The sequence below is a fragment of the Paramisgurnus dabryanus genome, chromosome 6, assembly GCF_030506205.2.
Source record: "Paramisgurnus dabryanus chromosome 6, PD_genome_1.1, whole genome shotgun sequence".
In the NCBI taxonomy this organism is placed as follows: domain Eukaryota; kingdom Metazoa; phylum Chordata; class Actinopteri; order Cypriniformes; family Cobitidae; genus Paramisgurnus; species Paramisgurnus dabryanus.
This window is the reverse complement of record NC_133342.1, coordinates 38728857-38750917: the sequence shown is the minus strand read 5'-3', so window position 1 is coordinate 38750917 and position 22061 is coordinate 38728857. Positions and strand designations below refer to the sequence as shown.

Genomic DNA, 22061 nt, shown 5'->3' with positions numbered 1-22061 from the left:
AGCGCCATCAGGTCTCAGGTAATTTAAAATGAATGTGTTTTTGCAGAACGAACCCGAAACGATCCAAACTATCTCGCATGTGTGCATCAAGTCCATTTCCAACACCCCCCTGCCCCCCGTTTGCCTAGACCGCTTGCGTCATTGTGTGGCTTGTGGTAGGTTAATTTTCATTGAGACAGACCTCTCAATCAATTTTGAATGCACATTTTAGCGGGTACATTGGTGTCGTCATCAGACAACAAAAGAAAATAAATGACGCAGAGGCCGAATTGGATGCAAGGTCACTGGGGTTTCTTTCTGTCTGACAGTGAGTGCGGGGCGTTAACCCAGTCGGGTTAAAAAATTGCCACTGGTCTGGGTCGGACTCGGGTCTAATTTTCTTGGTTTTGTCTCGGGTTGGGTCTTTCTTCTTTATGTACGTCGGGTTTGATAAAAAGTGATTCGGGTCATTTTGGGTCAAGTAAATTTCTTTAAACCTGAGAAGACATCTAGTGCGTATTACCGGTTGGCTGTGGTGGCGAGTCGGTCTCAGCGTTGGTCGTCCTCTCATTACGGGGGCTTCCAGATTCCTCATCTCTCCTCTCTGGGGCCATGGTCCTCTGGATGGTCTGATATCTAATAAACGTTTACATTTGTAGAATAAGCGCTCACTTAATTGCAGCTATTTATTTGCAGCTATTAAACATTATGAAATGCACTCTGCTCTCTAGATATAAATATTGGCCTTAAAAAGTAACTAAACCCAAACCAACTTTTTTTAGTTAATGATCTGTAAGAGTGGTCATTGTTTATTGATTTGAGTAACTTTTTTGACATTTGGGTTTAAGTGTTTCAATGCTACAATATATGGTGTAAAAACATCTGAGTGCTGCCCTCTTCAGGTTGAACGGTGGCTACTGCAGTTGAATTTCACTATTGGATGTTGTGGTACTGCGTGATGTAAGCGGTAAGACCATACGTAAGCAGGTTCAAGCTCACCACGCCTTTGTTACAATCTCACCACACCCTTGGTACGAGCTCAGTTCATCCCCTCTATCTCCGTTGGGGTCTGCACACTTTTCGTGCATTTTTCAAATATTGCCAGTGGGTGGAGTCAGGCTCTAACCAGGGGTTTAGTTACTCTTTAAAAATATATACAGTATGTGATCCTGTCTGTCAAAAATGTATTTTCTGCATAAAATCTTAATGTAAAGATCATTCTGTGAAAATATAACCTTGGTATTTTTAATATTGACTGATTAAGGCCAAAGATTGAAATTGTGACATCAATCCGAACTTTTCATGGGGGTGTCCTCTGGATATTTGATGTAAAATGTATAAAACTAGAGTTTCCTCAGTTTCTGTTTAAAAACTGCTGATGTTTAATAAACACACCCATCAGCTTGTTTACCTCCTGTTGAGTTGCTCCATCTGCTGGACGGAACCGGACCTCCGCAGGCCATCCGGCGTGGCTGCAGACGTGGGCCGTTGCCAGGTGGTGGTCCGGTTGATGTGATCCACATAAAACACACGGCCGTGACTGTCGATACGCGCCTCCCAGTCTGAGCAAACAAACACATATTTGTTATGTATTTCAGCAATACTGTCTAGGCTTGGCATTTAATGTAACCATCTAACATTTGAAGTTACAGTATGTGTCATAGTTTAACGCTTGGGGTTTAAAATTTTATTATAACGTAGAGGGGATGTCCCAAAAATTCCCACAGAAGATGTGAAAGACAGATATGATGTTGCCTTTGAAAGCAGATGGTCTTGAGTGGGTTTTGGTAGACAATAATCAGTACAGCAATCTCTGTGTGACTTAGTGAGAGTGAAAGTATTCAATCTGATATGAAAGCAGTTGTATTTTGACTATCCGGAGCGCTGACACGCGGTCACATTTGTTCATATAGAAAATGTTTTAACCACTCAAGCCATAAGATTTCCTATCTTTGACGGGCAAAGCTGCCACAAACTGTATGATCTCATATTTGTAATATGAAAACAAACAGTGACGTCAACAGCTGTTGTTAGAGAGATGCGTTGAATGAGTGGCTTTCACTCTCATATACATCTACTCAAACGCTCTTTCTTACCACATTACTTGTTTATTCATGTCACAGACACCCAAACATTCACATAAGTACTACAAGTTTTCGTCACGTATGGGAAAATCAATCATTAGTGATCGGCCAACACAGTTTTTCCCTATTGTGTGGCGTGAAGCAAGCATATTTTTTATTCAGTTAAATAGAGGGTTGCACCGGCACCTAAATTTAAATTCTGCACAGTAAGGCCCTGTTTACACCTGGTATTAAAATGCGTTTTGGATCATAAGTGGACGACTCTAATACAGGTGTAAACAGGGTGTGAAACCACATTCAGAGGTAGTCGAAAACGAAAGCACACTTGTAGCCAATCAGCAGTAAGGTGCATGCCTACTAACTGACATCGTTGCCTGGGTTGCGTATGTGTGGGGCAGGGCTATCAAAAGAAAGTCCAGATTTGATTGGGATAGGGGCGTGATTTTTTAGGTGATTTCGAATAGCAACACTGGCTTTCAAACATTGTGCACTCCGCCTTTAATGCAAAAATTATACTAGGGCTGCATAACGATTAATCGTGATTAATCGTTTGCAGAATAAAAGTTTTTGTTTACCTCATATATGTGTGTGTACTGTGTATAATAATTTTGTATAAATAAATATACACACATGCATGTATTATTTTAAGAAAAAAATATTTATAGATTAAATATTTATATATAATATAAATTATATATAAATATAAAAATTTATATACATATGTAAATATGCCTTAAATACCTACATGCAAGTGTATTTATTTATGCATAATTATTATACACAGTACACATGTACATATGATGTAAACAAAAACTTTTATTCTGCAAACGATTAATCACGATTAATCGTTATGCAGCCCTAAATTATACAGAGCATGCTTTCAAAACAAAAGGCTGTCACATTTACGTAATAGTAAACACAACATTGTATTTTCAATCACACAAGTTTCAGTTTGGTGAAAGTTTTTTTTCTTATTCAGCAGTAGTAACTCTTATAACCTATGAGTCATTTGACATTAGGGGTGCGTTTCCCAAAAGCATCGTTAGCCAACGAACATCGTAAGTTCCATCGTTACTAACATCATTCAATGATTTGGTGTTTCCCGAAACCATCGTTTAAACGAACATTCGCAAACTGCATCGCTAACTTGTGTCGTTAGAAGCATCGTTCCTTGTTATTATCATATTGATCATGCTTTTGAACAAAATAAGCAAAAAACAGGTAGTACAGTCTATATCCATCATTCGAAATATATTACAATTTTATTTTACGTCTTTAAATTTGTAAACAGAATGAAAGCGCTGCATTTGAAAACTGCGCATGTGCACAGTCATACGAGCTTTAAGACCCTGGGGAATCCCTGGGAGGAGTGACGTAAGAGGGAACTTGCACGTGAATTAAATATTTTGAAAATATACAACAGATAACTAAATCACGATAACAAAATCAGTCTTCCGATGCAATATGTTATGTACAGCAATAATCTGACATTAAATCGATTTGCACAGATTAATTAGTCCTTCACCTCCCACGTGACATCATCAACTTTGTTGTTAAACCAACATGGTTAAAACGACGAATGTGCGACAAAGTTACTATGCTTTCGGGATACAGACGTGACAAGGTAGTTCATTTCTCCAACTATGCATCATACTATAGTCGTTTAGCAATGAGTTACGTCGTTGTTTGGGAAACGCACCCCTGGGTGATTCTCACGAAATCCACTTAAAAGGTGTCCAGCATCAGATTTTTTTTAAAAAGCCCTTGAAGCCATTTTTTTGCACATACCAGATTAAGGTCTGAATTTACTATAACCATTATTTTTAGTGGATTTAAAAAATATTCAGTATAGAATTATTTACATTTTTTAGATTGTCATTATCAAGAATTATCATTACCGCAACATGATATTACATTAAATATATGCATTTACAAACTCATTTTTCGGTAATGAGAACTAAAAAGTTGTCTAGGTGCTATGACAAACAAAATTTAAACTTTTATCTGGAGAGAAAAAATAAGAACTGCTTACCTGGTAGCCATCTTGAGTGTCACAATGAATTATGTCCGTTCCAAATTTTTTTTTTTTTTTAGTTCCTTGAAGGCTTTAACAATGATTGAAAAATGTTGCGGAGGATGAGAAAATTGGTCATGGATACATTTATATTCCTTATTATTGTCTCTACATTTACCAATGATCACTAAATACCACATGTTTCTTTACTGTAAATGTTTATAGTATTACAAGCACTGAAGCTTTTTATTTTTTTAGATTTTTTAATTATAAATATTTCCACGTCAAAGAACCCAAATCCAGTCATGGACACGTTGCGGTAATGACAATTTTCCCCTTAAATGTGGAAAAAAATTACAAAATTGGTTTGTATGATGTCATTTGAAATCATGTGCAAAATAGAAGATGAAGAGATGTTTGTAACTTTATGCTTCTTTTTTGATACTCTTAATTTGCATTTACATTTTTTGTCAAAATGTTTCATGACACCTCATAAGTCTAATTTCACGAGAATCACCCATCTGTGTATGTAAATGTGTGTGGTAAGCGTGGGAACTCACTCGGAGGCAGCGGTTCGTCTATGGTGGGGTAGTGATGTGGGTCCGGCCGCAGGGCGGGTAACTGACTGACTGCAGGGTGATTACAAGGCAAAGGACAGTCTCCTGAACACATCACAAACATGAACCAGCAAATCTTCACACAAATAATCCATTGTGCATCCATTAAAAGGATGAAATCATAAAAAAGGTTCACAAGAAACAGATTTTGATGTACTTTGTAAAACAAAACGCCCTTCCCAGTCCACCCAGACCACCATGGGAACAGACGACTACCCGCATTTACATACATGCATCAATTATTTCTATGTGGTGTTAGGATATGTGCTGTTTAAAACAGTAGGTAATGCGTGAACCTGTCTGTGAAATCCAGACTTAAGTCTCATAATCTAATTTTGAGATTCGGAGCATCAAAGTTCGACCTTTGACATGACCTTACTAAGTCAATATCAAAGATATCAAGGTTAGATTTTTACAAAATTATCTTTACATTATGTAAAAAAAACTGGGTCTCACAGGCAAGCTTACAAAAATAAAAAAACATTAATGTCTTTATGGCTACTTACTTCTGCTGCTTGGTCCAGCTGCAGATGGTTCTCCATTACCCATAACGCTGTGCGGGCTCTGCACGTGACTGTCAGGTGCTTCCTCCCACTGACAGCTTCCATCTCCCGACTCTCGGTTTTTAGCTCCCTGTCCTGTCTCAGCCTCCAATCCCACAATGCCGTTCACCCTGTCCATCTCATCCTCATCATCATCATCCTGGGATGAAAACACAGTGCTCTCCGATCTACGGGCGCTATCTAGAGACGGAGCCCGCAAGGGACCTGTGGTCATCTGTGCCATGTGACTGCAGCAGGGAACTGGGCTCAAGTCACACTCGCTTTCACTCGGTGACCTTTGACCTCCGTCCTTGCCCTCAGCCCCGAGTGGCTTGCCTTCTCCATCGAGCATCTGAATGAGATCCGACAGGCGCTCGTGCGAGCGACTGCGAGGAAGCGTCCTTCGCGGGCCATTAGGAGTTAATGCGTGAGCCTCCAGGGTTGCACCCTCTTCCTCATCTTCCTCTTGAACTCCCTGTGGCCTGTCGGTCTCGGGTTCGGCCGTGTCCCCCTGTTCTCCAGGCTCTGTGGATGGAAGGCTGTGCAGCAGGTGGTGTATTCGAATGTAATGGGACCGTGGAGTTTCGGGTTCTCCGCAGGACGAAGCGATGACCGTCTCCAGCTCCGAAACAGGAAGCGAACAGGGCCGGGGTTTCCGCCGTGGTGTAGTTCTGATTCTCAGCGGACAGCATTCTTCTTGATCCAATTCTGCTTCTTCTGAGACCTGCTCAGGGTCCAAATTGTCTTCTTCAACTACAACAGGGTTTTCTGGGGGGTCTACAGGTCCATCATCAAAGGCACTAGCAGTTTCCACTTCTTCTGGGTTCCTCTCTTCTTCCTCCACCTGTGTCTCACCTTCTTCCATTTGTTCCAAAGCTCTTTGTTCATCTGCACCATCCTGGCTTTCAATTATCTCCACCTGTTGCTCTTCTGGCTCTGTTTGCGCCTGCTCCTCGGCCTCCAAAGGATTTATCTCAGCTGCGTCTGCATCTGGTTCACAACTGGGCCCAGGTTCCACATCCATCTGCATCTCTAGAGAAGCAGCGTCTGTGTCCAGTGGCAGCTCAGGAGCTCCCTGATCCAAACTCATGGTGTCTTCTGCTTGGGGTTGAACTTGAGCATCTTCCACCACCACTGGCTGCTCTGTGCTGAGAGACATGTCCTCATCGTCTGTGCACAGGAAAGAACAAGTGGGCTACAGTCACATAGTAGGTGGGATGCCCAATAAACAACACATTTATCAGTAGGCATCTCATTAATGTCTGATAAATGTTACTTTCATAATGTGCACCAGCTGGGAAGATGTTAAAATATAGTATTATAACAAATAATTAGGCCTGGCCAGTATATGAGATTATATATTGTGATATTTTATATTGTAAAGTAAAAACTCGATGTACCTGGATGGATAGAAGAGGTGATTTCAAATCTGAACTGCAGCTGACCGCTGACTTGCTCTGTCGGAAGCCTCCGACCCAAGGTGTAGCTCACCACACGGTCACTAAAACAAAAAAACATGCAAGCACAACAATTGAGTGATTGAGAGACATTGTGGGCTCTATCATACACCCGGTGCAATGCAGTGCAACGCAAGTGTCTTTTTCTAGTTTTAACCCGGCAAATTATCATTTTCACGTTTAGTGCCATGTTGTTTAAATAGCAAATGCATTTGTGCCAAATTTTGCGCCCATGGGCATTCTAGTCTGAAAATGAGGTGTGTTCAGGTGCATTGTTGGCCCGTTACTATTTTGAGGCAACTAAAAGATTATTATTGAGTCTCTTGGTCATAAATGAGGATCGATTATGAGACATTAGAAGGCATAAAGAGCTGCTCCACCTGTAGCCTGGTAAGTAAATAAATGCTTTGCTTTAAACAAATGCATCTATTTGTAAAGTAAGGAATAATTGATGATGGGCCATTGAATTATAAGAAAATAATGCACACCCAAGGTGCAATGCGTTACACCGCGGGTGTGCATTATTTTCAAATAATTCAAAGGACCGGAGTCAATTATTCCTCTTATACCAAGGTTACCACAAACATTGCTGTGGTGCCTATTTTTAAGACATTTGAAAAGTTAGGTGTGTGGTTATCAGAAATTAATGCATACCCACGGAACATTTCTCAGCCAATCAGAATACAGCATTCAACAGACCCATGGTATAAGTAAGGGATAATGTAGAGGCAGCCGGTAGTTATCGGGAAATAAGCCCCGACAGTGTGATCAGGACCCGATGCGAAGCGGAGGGTCTTGTATCACACTGAAGGGGCTTATTTCCCGATAACTACCGGCTGCCTCTACATTATCCCGCTTATTACACGGCTACTTGGCACATAAGAAAAAAACTGGACATGAATATGAATTTGAAACATTTTATTGGCATATTTGTTTTAAATTAACAATTTTATCCTTCCGCGAAACTTTGCACAGATGCATAATATGATCGTAATACCTTATTAAGATCCTCTGCTTCATACTTGTCTGTCTCCATTTTTTCTCTTTTAGCCAGTCTTTGAGAAGTTTTAATGGCCATTCTGTATTTTTTTGTGTGTTGGCTTCGTAGCTGTCATGCTCTATTTTGTCAAGTTCAGTCTCAGTAAACTCTCTGTGTCTTGTCGTTGTTCGTTCTTCTATCCACTGTTTAAATGTTTTGTTTTTTTCCGTACATGTTAAAATTAATGTCAAAATGTTGTGGTTGTCAAGTGTTTGTCACAAGATGGCGCCGTACCAAACAGCTAGTAATCTTTATTGGCGCGGAGCGATTTAAATCGTTCAAGTAGTACCGGCTATGCGTTATTATTTTGCAGCGGTTATTATTTGAAAAGAACGAACCTGCAAATGTCTCAACTGACCAATCAGAATCAAGCATTCCAGAGAGCCGTGTAATAATGTTTTTTAAATGCCACCGCACGGATTTATTGTATATGATGACTCTGCACCTGTGGATATGGTGAGATGACTGGTGGTCTTCTTCCTCCACTTAGTTTTTCAGTTTACAAATTCTGCCATCTAAATAGGAAATCGGCATGGCGCCAGTGCAACTTGCTTTTAAAGGGGATGAGAGCTGGGACTCTCATTGGTTTATTGCACGTTACCTTTTAGGCCGTGCGCTTGGCACAAACCATTTTTCCCGCCGTTAAATGAGCAAAAGTGGAATCGGACACGCCCATTTAGACCGTGCACCGTGTGCTTAGAGCAGAACTTTACAGCAGAAAATAATGTTAACATTACATAACATGTTAAAAAGTATTTTTGGTCTTTACAGCTAATTTTGCCCTTCATAACAACTGTGAGGGGGTGAATTATTTTGTAACTCATCCTTTTAAATTATATTAAGCCTTAAAGTTCTGCATAATTAAGGGCGTGGCCACTTGAGTGACGGGTGAACTGCCACTGCTGTCACTACAGACGAGCTAGGAGGCGGGTGTGGTTTTAACCAGTCACCTCAGCTTCACCCACATCCTGCCTCTTTACCCATTTTTAGTTATCTGTGAGTGATGCGCAGTAATGCACGTACAAGATGGCGACGGCAGGCTACGTCAACTATTGGCTTCAAAAATCAAAAAGCTCTTCATAAACCTATGGGTGACGTCACGGACACTAATGACAATAATGCAACAAAGCTTTTTAAAGTTCTTTGAAATAATCCTATATCATACATATTGTATAATTTATTTAATACACCCTTTTTGATCATTGAGGTCTCTGTGATTACTAGATGTGCATGTTTAATAAATTATTTTTAATTAATTACATTTATGTCAAACGATTAATCGCATACAAAATAAGTTTTGGTTTGCATAATAAGTGTGTGTACTTTGTGTAAATTATTATGTATGTATATATAAATACACAAATATATATATATATTTTTTATATTATATACTACCGGTTTTATGTTTTAAAACATTCACTCGTTCTTTTTTTTCCACATTAGAATAATAATAAACTCATACAAACTATGGCATAACAAAAATGTAACTGTGGGAATTATGTTGTGACTAAAAGTACCCAAAATGAATCAAAACTTTGTTTCAAATCAAACATTTTATCAAAAAGCTTTTTAAAGTTTTACCTTAGAATTATTTTTTAAGAATATTGAAGTTGTTCACATTTAATCTAGGCTTTTTGGCTGTTTTTCCTTCAATATTCAGTCTAAGTCATCTATTAAAAAAAAAAAGTAAATAAAATGTAAGTTTTCTAATAACAGATATGAATCTGTTTGGCACAGGTATATTATTGTCTACGAAAGTAATTTCAAGCATTTAACCAAACACCTTTAGATTAAACAATTTTTAAGATCATTGTTAACATTTCAATCAAGTGTTTTAAAACTTGTAACCGGTAGTGTATATTAATAAAACTTTCTTAAAGGTCCCATAGCATATAAATCCGACTTTTTCCATGTTTAAGTGCTATAATTGGGTCCCCAGTGCTTCTATCAACCTAGAAAACGTGACAAAGATCAACCCAGTAACTTAGTTTTGGTAAACCATTCTCTGCAAGCACGTAAAAAATTAGGTTAATGAAATTTGGCTCCCCTTATGATGTAATAAGCGGATCTTATTATAATAATACCGCTCCTTAATCTGCACTATCCAACCACAGCACTGCCATTTAGTGCAGAGAGAAAAAGAGAGAATAAATTATTGACAGCACAACTGAGTTTCAATTTCAACAAACCACTATTATTGTGATCAGTTTTTGCATTTCATCAACTCATTTGCATTTTAAAGGACACACCCAAAAACGGCACATTTTTGCTTGCACCTATAAAGTGTCAATTTTAACATGCTATTATAAATTATCGCTGGGGTATTTTGAGCTAAAACTTCACATGTGTGCTCTGGGGACACCAAAGATTTATTTTACATCTTAAAAAAGTCTTGTGACATGGTACCTTTAAATGTATATATGTATGTGTGTATTTATATATGCATAAAAATTACACTCCGTACACACACACACACACACACACACACACACACACACACACACACACACACAAATATTATGGAAACTTTTTGGTATTTTGTATGCGATTAATCGCGGTTAACCGTTGACAGTCTTGGTTTTAATGTAAACTGGTGGGGAAGATTTCAATTTGTAATTAAAATTGTCTATTCAACACAAAAACTCACAAAAGAACAAAATCGAGGTGATCTAACATAGACAAATGCACTATTTAAAAGGAGCCCTGTCTGAAGCACGTACCCGATGGCATGCTTCTCCAGTAATCTCTGCACTGGCATGGACAGCTTGCCCAGAAAGCGCTTTATAATGGGTCGGCTTTTGGCAAACTTGTCCTTCACCTCGATCTCCAGCACGTCCGTGGGCAGAGACACAAAGTTGAAGCGCTATGAAAAACAAAAGAAATACAGAGAGGAAGAAATGGGATCTAAATTAATGTTCTGAAAGTGAGAAGTTGAGCATGCTGTTGATTTTAAACACACAAAATGGTGTTGTGTGGTGCCTCTTGACCCTTGAACACTGTCTGTGGTTCAACACAGGAAGTGAACCAACAAAAACAAACAGACACAAATAAACTGGCTGTAATATCTGCCCAAAGGTCTTCACACTAAGCATAAAGTCCGAAACCACATGGGGTTATTTTCTGCTCAGCCGTGCTGTTCCTCACGATACCACTGAAGACCTTACGACTGCAATGATGCCACTTCAGTGCACTGAACATCATTCACTAAAAATCGCTTTTATTATTCCGTCCCTGTATGAGAAAAGGCAATATTTCTGTAGATAACAATGTAGATGTGTGTTCATGCATTTCATATGGATCCTATGGAAAAATTTATATAAAGACTTTTTATGGTTAACATCAAATATGTCATAAAAGAACCACACATACCAAAATCCTAAACCCCCTCTTCTCCACCTATAGGGATGCTGTTGTCATGACAACCCTCTGCGGTGGAGATCACAAGACCGTGTGGGTTTGAAGACAGATAATGACATCGTACCACAGTGAATCTATTTAATCTGACCCATGTGGTGTCCAATGTCAACAGAGCAACACCTTTCAATGTATCAAAATCGGGGAAATGTAATACACTTTTGGTAGTATTTTACTTTATGCAGGAGAATAAAAGTAAGTAAACAAACCCACTCCCCATAAGTCTTGACCTATTTTATTTGTCTTTTGTAGGGTTGCATAGCGATTAACCACAACTAAAAGTTTTTGTTTACATCATATATTTGTGTTTCCTGTGTGTAATAATTTTGTATATATATAAACACACACACACATGCATGTATAATTTTAAGATTTTTTTATATACATTATGTATTTATATAAATGATATGTAAATATTAAAATGTATATGCACATTTAAATATTTGTATTAACACATAATTATTATACAAAGTTCACACACATATATGATATAAATAAAAACTTTTATTCTGCAAACGATTAGTTGCGATTAATCGTTATGCAGCACTAGTCTTTTGTGAGATAATCTTTTTATCTCTCCGCTCTTGCTAAGAGCACTTAGTGCAAGTAAATACTGTCCACAAAAAGCCACTCTTAAAACAAGAGACAAAGCCACAAAATCCCAATGAGCTCATTTGTGCAACAAAGAATGCCGGGAGTTGAAATAAATGACATCATTTATTTGCACTTGGCCGCATGTTTTTCTGCTGAAAGGATGTAAATTTATAGATTCTGTTATGATAATGGGCTTTGTGATTTTGTACCGACATATCTGAGTTTACATGCACATGCAGACTATAACATTTACATGCACGGAACGTAAGGGTTAAAATTTCGTGAATGAGATTTTATAAGGATTTATATACAAGCACATTTAATCCACCATGTGTGCCTGTTTGTTTCCCATACCTCCCTTTGCCAAACGGGATTAATGGTATTGCAGACGATGCCTGATCTCTTCTCTTGGCCGTGGTGAGGCAGAGCAGGGAAAATGCTGTGTTTGCCAGGATGGATGGCGATCTTCAGGTAGGGGTCGGGATTGAAAAACATTCCCTTCTTCAGCCCTGTGGCCTGGAAATCTGAACACACGAGCGCACACACAGAACACAAACATTATACAATTACACAACATTCATAATAGTGTTGCTACAGAGCTATGAACTTATGTCAGGGTTGCTCCAAGGGATTGTGTCTGTAATAAGTACCAAAACCATTATGCTGTACCACAACACTTCAGCTAAAGAAAGCAAGGCAGGAAAAAGCACCACAATAGGTCTTCAAAGAGGAACCTTGGTTTTTAAATACATCATGATAATGGAAAACCACTGTATTGATCACGCAAACCCTATGGCATGCAAATATGGTAATATAAAGTAACATGTATTAAAGTATTCCTATCAGACACTATCACTATACCCGTGGACCGTGATACTCCAATAGTACTTTTGGTAAGGGGAATACGAATAATTAAAAACTTTCAAGCTGTTTACAGGAGACCATAACATTGGATCAATAATCACATCTCCTGGAGACACTAAAAATAGATGTCCCATAAATATTGATAAAGCTTAATGATCTACCGTCTGGTCATGTCAATAACACACGCACACACACCTGAGAGAGAGAAGCTGATGAGTCTTCTTCTGCCTTGGCTTTGAGGAACATCATCCGTGTTTGATGGTTTAAACACCTGAAAGTGTGTGTAAAATATTTCATTTGGGGAAAAGGTTTTACATACTATATCATTTCAACAGCAATATCTGTTTAAAGTCCTCCTGTACTTGATTATTTTACCCCTAAACCTGGAGTAACCAGTTCAGACCATAGATATATATGAACATAGATGCTGCAGTTCCATAAATGATGGTTTTGCAATGCATATGAGAGTAAGTACTGATGTTAACAGGTTAGACACTGCACATGGTTTGCCTTAAAGCTGTTATAGACAAACAACAATAAAAACTGGATTTTTACCACAGGGGAACTTTGAAACATACCACAGAATTTTAGCACCATGGCGTTTCAGTGCCTCATGAAAATAAAAGAATCCAATGTTTTGAGAAAACATCACAACATTATAAGAATACGATAGGTTTTTTAGGAGAATCAAGTCTTAGCGTTACAAGAATAAAGCCATAATAATGTTGAAAATAGGAAATAAAAACATAGTATAACTACATTGTCTGGGTACTAATAATAACTATTAAGCTACTTTTCTATGTCTATATTCATGGCAAACAGTGCAGGCCACTGTGTCACTCACAACATTATACCTTACACAAAAACATTGATCTTATTATTTTTTCTTGCCTTTGATTGTGTAGGGCTGTCACGATTACTTAATGTTCTTTTTCCGAGAACCAGATTTGAAAAAGTACTTTTTACCGTGCCGAGTAACTCTTTGCTAGTTATTTCGCCAATTAAAGGGATAGTTCGGCCAAAAATGATATTAAACCCATGATTTACTCACCCCCAAGCTGTCCGAGTTGCATATGTCCATCGTTTTTCAGACAAACACATTTTCGGATATTTTAGAAAATGTTTTAGATATTTCAGTTGATTAAATGTAATGTTATGGGGTCCAGCAATAGTCCACGACCTTCAAGTCCAAAAAAAGTGCGTCCATCCCTCACAACATAAATCCAAACGGCTCCAGGATGATAAACAAAGGTCTTCTGAGGGTAATCCGTGCGGTGTTGTTGTAGAAATATCCATATTTAAAACTTTATTAACGTAAATAACTACCTTCCCGTAGCGCCGCCATCTTAGTCGCGTCCGCATTCAGGATGAGAGCTTACGCAGCCTACGGAGGCTACTCTGCTGCTGCTCTGTGCCCCGGCCCTCCGAATTTGTCATACGTCACTAAGAAAAGTGCGTACACTACGCTAATACTCTCTCCTGAATACAGAGAAGTCTAAGATGGCGGCGCTACCGGAAGGTATTTATTTACGTTAATAAAGTTTTAAATATGGATATTTCTACAACAAAACGGTGCGGATTACCCTCAGAATACCTTTGTTTATCATCCTGGAGCTGTTTGGATTTAATTTGTGAAGGATGGACACACTTTTTTTGGACTTGAAGGTCGTGGACCCCGTAACATTACATTTAATCAACTGAAAGATCTAAAACATTTATAAAAATATCCGAAAATGTGTTTGTCTGAAAAATGATGGACATATGCTACTCGGACAGCATGGGGGTGAGTAAATCATGGGTTTAATATCATTTTTGGCCGAACTATCCCTTTAAGAGAAAAAGCTTCGGTCGGAGCTGATGGTGAAGTGGGCAACACTCCACTCCCGTTCGATTCCCAGCTCGTGGTCATTTGTCAATCCCATACCTCCCTCTCCCCCCTGTACTTTCCTGTCCTCTCCTCTATCACTGTTTAAATAAAGGCAAAAATGGCCCAAAAAATATTTTACAAAAGAGAGAAAAAGCTAGTTTTTACGGCAATCCATATTTCCTATTATACACTAGGTGACGACCCTACCAAACTTATAAAACAATGAGGCATCCACTGATCCAAAAACAGTAAAAACTCTGTGTATGTTTTGATCATCATTCTGAATCTGATCTCAAAAGTCCTTTACAAAAATGCAATTATCTCAATTATAGCAATTAAATGTATATAAAATAGTAATATTGTAAAAAAATATTATATTATTAAATTATATTTAAAGAAGAACATTTTCTGAAAGCCATTACACTTTTGTGAAAATCATAAAATATGCTGCCGCTAGCAATTTTTTAAAAAATGCTGGCGGGGAAAGAGTTAAAATGGCAGAGACGCGGTTTAGTGGAACAAATGGCAAAGAATGTCAACAGTGTTTACTACAGTACAATTTACATTAAAAACAGCGCAAATCAATGAGTGCTAATGCACTGAAAAAAAATCTCTGGTTGTACATGATTGAATCAAGTCTTCTTAAAATAAAATTGGTAACACTTTATAATAACTTCACACTATGAAGCATTAGTAAAGCATTAGTTAAGCATTATTAAATAGTCAATTCATAATTTATTAAACATTAATAGACATTAGTAAATAGTTAATCAATGCTTTATTCTTGATTTATAAGCGTATATATAATGTGTTTAATGATTGTCTTTTCATGCTTTATTAATTATCAATTCATCATTTCTAAAATAAGTATTACATTATTTACAGACCAGTTTTTAAGATGTTGTCAGTGGTTCATAAGATCATTTAGGAAGTGTAAATAAATGATTAATAAACTATTTAAACATTCATTTATACATCTTATTATTTAGACGTATAGTAATAAGTTAGTCAGTGTGTTAATAAATGCTTCATTAACACATATTCCTACTGTATTCATCATTAATTTAGGTAGTTATAAAACATTTAGAAGTGGTCAGTTAACTATTTTTGTGAGCTCATCTAAAGTGAGGACTATTTATGCTTTGTAAAGCTTTTATAAAGGAGATTTAAAGTCTCCATTATCTTTTAAAAAGGAAACAAACACAACACAGAGTAATACAAAACATGAAACATATTTATTTCAAGATGCAAAAATTACACTGTACAACTGTACACTTCCAACGTGATCTCATGAGAATATGTGTGTATTTTTAAGTTTCAGTGTGGTTGTACCATACGTACATTTACTTACATTTAAATCACAGACAGGACTAATACGTAAAATAATTACGTATTTACAGATTTACAAACGGTACAAATTTGCACGTAAGTTATTCTTATTCATAAATATTAAAATCGCGGGCATTAACGTTTCTTACTCATATTAATGACATGTTTTCAGTCATATTGTCTGACTTATTTATTTAAGACAGTTTATCCATTTACTTAATGAAATGATTATGATATTCAGAAAATTTTACAATATTTATCATTTTAAAACTTTAAAAAGATAACATTTCTGTATTTATTTAACTATTTTTTAATATTTAGTTTGCCATGACAAACAAAAACGCGTTTTCTCTATGCTATACGTGTCATCTATGCAATACGTTATTATTACTACTAAGCAACAATTACACCAAAATACAACATAAATTCACAAAAGATGTTACTTTTATTCTTTTGCTGTAATCCACATCTTTAAAATTCATACGATTCGGAGAAATAGATCCAAATTCAGCCCTCGCGCGTTCGTCATAGGCTAATATAAATTTGATTTCAAATATCCCGCCTCAAGAAGCTTTACGGCAGTGATATCAAAAGCTCATTGGCTCTTTGCGTGCCACGTGACATATTTGCGTCATTTCCATTTCCGTTGGTGTACTGAAATGTAAAAAAAAATGCGTCGTGACAGAGGGAAGGCGGCTCAAAGTTCTCTTGGATTAAAACTTTAATATTTTTCTTTACTTTACTTCATATACTCCAGAGAGGACCTTGGCATTAAAGAACGTTTCAAACATTCCAGACCAGAAGTGCAGATCGTGGACATGTTTCAGTCCATAATACAACTTTAAAAAAAATATTTATATATTCACTTTCTTTGTTGTTGTTTATTTATTGTATTTTTTTATGATATAGCAGAGGTTTATTTTTACTTTGATATGAAGTGTATTATACAGTTTAATTTTTGCATCTTGAAATAAATATGTTTTATGTTCTGTATTACTCTGTGTTGTGTTTGTTTCCTTTTTAAAAGATAACGTAGCCTTTAAATCTCCTTTATAAAAGCTTTACAAAGCATAAATAGTCCTCACTTTAGATGAGCTCACAAAAATAGTTAACTGACCACTTCTAAATGTTTTATAACTACCTGAATTAATGATGAATACAGTAGGAATATGTGTTAATGAAGCATTTATTAACACACTGACTAACTTATTACTATACATCTAAATAATAAGATGTATAAATGAATGTTTAAATAGTTTATTAATCATTTATTAACACTTCCTGAATGATCTTATGAACCACTGACAACATCTTAAAAACTGGTCTGTAAATAATGTAATACTTATTTTAGAAATGATGAATTGATAATTAATAAAGCATGAAAAGACAATCATTAAACACATTATGTTTACGCTTATAAATCAAGAATAAAGCATTGATTAACTATTTACTAATGACTATTAATGTTTAATAAATTATGAATTAACTATTTAGTAATGCTTAACTAATGCTTCATAGTGTGCAGTTATTATAAAGTGTTACCATAAAATGTATTTTAATTAATGTTAACTCTTTCCCCGCCATTGACGAGATATCTCATCAATCCATAGAAAACGCTTCCCCGCCAATGACAAGATTTTCCGTCTTTCCGCAATACCGCTATTATCCACCAGGTGGCGCCCTTCCGCAACTTTTTAAAACCGGAAGTATTGCCCTATGGCAAGCGGCTGCATGTCCGTGTCTGTTTTAAAGATCGCTCTGAAAGGGATCTCTATGAAAAGTCCGTCACAAAAATGGAATTATCTCTGCTTTTTGCTCAAAATATGGTGTTTTTGCAGAAACCTACCCATATTCAAAAGCTGATTACAAAAGAACCACTGAAGGTAGGATGAAACGTTTTTTTTTGATTGAAAGCAGAGGGTCTGTTCTTTCATTTGGTATATTGTATGTTTATATATTTAACGAAGAACATTTTCTGGAAGGCATTAAACTTTGGTGAAAATCATGAAAAACGCTGGCGCTGGCTGGCAACTTTTTTTTAAAACGTTGGCGGTGAAAGAGTTAATTTCATTTTAAGAAAACCTAATTTAATCATGTGCAACCGATGTCCAAAGGTTTTTGTTCAGTGTGCTGACTCTCTCTCTCAATCACTGTGGGCGTGGATCAGCACCTGCGTGAAGGTAAAAAAGCACATCTTAACGAATTTCTTAACTTAAACTGTTATATAATGCTGAGTTGATGCGGCCACGCAAATGACACCACATCCTGTAATGTAGTTTTGACTCGCTGCTCTTCACTCATTACACAAAAACTAAAGAGTTGAAATAAAATATACATTTAAGTGATTTTTTTACAAGACATTTTTCAAGGTACTGTAAGTAGGATTTTAAGGGTTTTTTATTAATCAAAATGTGGTACTATTCTATCAAGCTGTCAATCATTCTTTCTCCTGCGCTTAGTGACTGAAGTGTGCTTATCATCCTTCAGACTGATACAGCTAAAACTGATAAAGTGCTATCATCTTCTGCCCGTTACTTGCACTATATTAAAAGTAGCCTACAATAAGTTACTTAAAGATGTTTTGCTCCTAAATAATATAATGCGATTTTCCAGTTACTGAACAAACGATGTGCGCTACAATCCCCTCCAGCGTGACAGCACAACAGGCACATCCTATTTCCGCACCTATCTCATACATGTGCAAGCCTCCGTAATGCATGTGCTACAGCAGTTAATTATTTCATTCAAATTAATTAATTTGTTATTTTATAAAAGCATGTGAGACATAAATGTTGCACTGTACAGTCCTGTTTTTAGCCCGATATTGTTCACCCAATTCAGTTTTACTTTTTTCAATTTACTCAAGCAATCATTAATAAAAACTTTTGATTACTCGATTACCAAAATACAGCCCTACTAAAATACAATCATATAGGAAAACAAACATTTGGCTTTTTATCCAAACTTCTAATCGGGGAAAAATGGCAATGTGGTCGCTGCAGCTTTTTGTTTAAGCCACCGAACACGTCAACATCTGCCTCAATCAATGGGGTTAAGTTTTAGGAGGGCCTGCAACAACAAATTCATCAAGGACATTAGCCTCTTTCATACAGTAATTTCGGTAAATTACCAGGAATTTATCAGAATGACTTGTCCAGTAAAATGTGCTATTACTCACACATCAAGATATCACTCACACATCAGTAACAAAATACCGGTAAGGTCTGTTTAGAGTGATGTTCTCGGTTATGACTTTATATCCGTGGGCTGTATTTTGTTGTTTGTACTTTTGTGGCGAACGCTGACAGTCATGCACAGTTCATCTTGTCAAACAATGCAAAAGTCACCAGGGAAGAGTCTCAAGCCATGTCTAAAACATTAAACAGTAATGTCTGAATATAATGATACACAGAGAGTGTGCAAATGACTTGGGCAATTTGGAAAATTGATAGCAAACCATCTTACAACCTCTCTTACTGATAAACTGACCATTGACTTGTTTGCTCTCAGAACCCTGTTTGGAAACTAAACACACTTTGATGTTCAAAAAAGAGAGTTTGAGTCATTATTAGCCAGGAATAAACCATGAAATGATAACCTGAGATTATCTGTGACTTTCATCTTCAGAAAAACAGATGGTAAAGAATATTCTGCTCTTCACAAACACCTGATGAAACGTGAGGAAAGATTAAACAGCCGCATTCACTTCACAAGTCTATTGAACCAGAAGAGAGCTAGATGTGTTTATACGAATATGAAGTGACATAACTGACACATATAATCTTTATTACTGTACACCTGCTCATGACATAATGGCATGCTTTCAGACATGACACAAGGCAGAAAATGAAAGCTCTAGACATTTGGCCAGCGTGAACGTGTGTTGAACTCACCGGTGCAGTGGGGTTCTTTACTGTCACACACGGGGTGGTGGCCCGCAGAGCTCCGCTTACGCCATGATAGTATTTAAAACAGATCTTAGTCTCCGCTGAAATGCACAGAAAATGTTTCATAACATATACAGTATGTAGTTACAGTACTCAAGTTTAAGTAACTTCAAAGACCCACTTCAGTTTGGCCACAAATGGAAAAAATGGCTTTATATGGCCTAAAACTAAAGTGAGATCACAAGGCGAGACAAATTTCAATTAGCTATTTTTTTTTACATGCTGGCAGAGAATGGTTTACCAAAACTAAGTTACTAGGTTGTGGTTGTTCAAATTTTCTGGGTTAATAGAAGCACTGGGGACCCAATTATAGCATTTAAACATAAAAAAGTCAGATTTTAATGATATGTCCCTTTAACATTTTGAGCATATTTAGCAATCAATACATCACGTTTCAATTTAAACACATCTACCATATTTCCCAGACTATAAGTCGCTCCGGAGTATAATGCTGAGTTTACACCAACCGCGTTTTGGGCGTCAAAATCGCGTCTATCGCGCGTGGTTTGCCGCTTGAACAATTTGGATGCATTCGCGCGTGTAGAGCGGAGTAGACGCGCGGAAAAAGCAAGCATTTGACGCGCGTCAGAGGCAAACTCCACTTCTTTTGGGAGGGGCAAGTGCTATGCGGTTGTCTGTTTGCAAAATGACTGATGTTGATTGTGCATTTATCGAGAGAGTTACCAGTTTGTATTTGGTAACCTTACTATAGGGGGAAAATAAACGGCGCGGGTCGATAAACGTCACGTGACTTAAAAGTGAAGTGTGTATTACAACTTACCAGGTTGCCCAATGTCCTCACTGACACTCTTCCAAGCGAGGACCTTTTTATTCCTGTCTCCTCTATAGAAATAAGAACTTGTGTCGTATAGCTCCGGGTGACTGCTTATGGACAATATCAAGCGTTGGTTGAATGAGTGACTCCGAGCTCCTGATTGGTTAACGCGGCGCAAAATTCCGCCAAAGTAAAACATTTTCAACTTGGGCGTCAGCCGCAAATTCGCGTGAACAGCAAAATGCACAAAAAGCACCATTCGTGCGTACCGCGCACAACGCTCAATTTGCGCGAGCTTCACGCACGAAAGAGGCGGAAACGTGTCTTCCACGCCGCGCCGAACGCCTCTTCCGCACCGTGGGACCTCCTGACGCGCGTCGACGTGTCTTCACATTGACTTAACATTGAAATCACTTGCGCTTCACGCCTCTACCGCGGTTGGTGTAAATGCAGCATAAGTCGCATCAGTCAAAAAATGCCTCATGACGAGGAAAAAACATAAATAAATCGCACTGGACTAAAAGTCGCATTTATTTAGAAAATTATAATTCTTTTTGGGGGCATTTTGTTTTTTAAGTCTTACTCTGTTGTTTTTAAGTTAATGTTTCAGTTAAAGCTCCCGTTCTTTCTGTGTTTTTGAAACTTTGATTGTGTTTATAGTGGGCAATATAACATGTGTTCATGTTTCACGTGTAAAAAAACCGCGTGTCCTGATCAGAGTTCTGATTGTGTAGTTTGTTTAGTGTGTTGTGATTCGATAGCAGCTTAGCTTAGCAGAGCCGTTTGAGCCAAAGCTGGTGACTGAAGTATTCATGTGGGCGGAGTTTAGTAAAAAAAAAAACCTTTTACTGACGTCATTAAAGCAGGAAATTTTGACATATAAGTCGCACCTGACTATAAGTCGCATGACCAGCCAAACTATGAAAAAAAGTGTGACTTATAGTCAGGAAAATATGGTAGATCAAAAATGGCGGCATGCCGGTTCTTACGTTCTTAGTCAATTCTTTACTCATGTTTACTTGACCTTACACCGGGTAAAGTCGAGACACTATAAATGCAATCATTATTATAATTCAATAATCTAACAAAAGTATCTTCCAATTGAAAGCAAAAAATAATAGGAAAAAGATACCTGATGGCCTTACAGTGTAAAACATAACATTGCTTTTTATCTAGACCAGGGGTGTCAAACATATGGCCCACAAAGGTGTCCAATCTGGCCCGCTTGATGATTTATACATTATTATTATTAAATATTAAATACATATTTTAAAAACCTTTTTAGGTGGAATGCAACAGGCGCGAGTGTCTAGATCATTTTCAATAGCAGACATGCGGAAAGCGACAAAACGCCGACTCTTTCACATGCTGAGCGTAGACATCTGCACGCACTGCTGGTGCACCAAACATTCTTTGACTATTCTAAAGAAAAGTTCCTGATTTATGAATGATTTTGGCATTATTTGCCCAAATCATATTTTGGTATAATTCTGGTAAGTTTCCATGCAGAGTAAGTTAAACTAAGGCTTTTCAACCTGT

General features: G+C 37.3%; 1 protein-coding gene across 2 annotated transcripts in view; it reads right to left on the bottom strand.

Moving 5' to 3' along the window:
- hecw1b (HECT, C2 and WW domain containing E3 ubiquitin protein ligase 1b) overlaps positions 1-22061 on the bottom strand; it is a 59253-nt gene that overhangs the window by 21989 nt on the left and 15203 nt on the right. Inside the window, exons 4-12 of one of the 2 annotated variants that reach the window (XM_065276689.2) lie at positions 19694-19788; positions 12800-12875; positions 12095-12264; positions 10453-10595; positions 6637-6737; positions 5201-6406; positions 4638-4739; positions 1391-1541; positions 503-615 (exon numbers count right to left, since the gene is read on the bottom strand). In XM_065276689.2, the coding sequence (XP_065132761.1) occupies positions 503-615; positions 1391-1541; positions 4638-4739; positions 5201-6406; positions 6637-6737; positions 10453-10595; positions 12095-12264; positions 12800-12875; positions 19694-19788 (2157 nt within the window). The remainder of the gene's footprint in view (positions 1-502; positions 616-1390; positions 1542-4637; positions 4740-5200; positions 6407-6636; positions 6738-10452; positions 10596-12094; positions 12265-12799; positions 12876-19693; positions 19789-22061) is intronic. The other variant, XM_065276690.2, reaches the window with a different exon arrangement.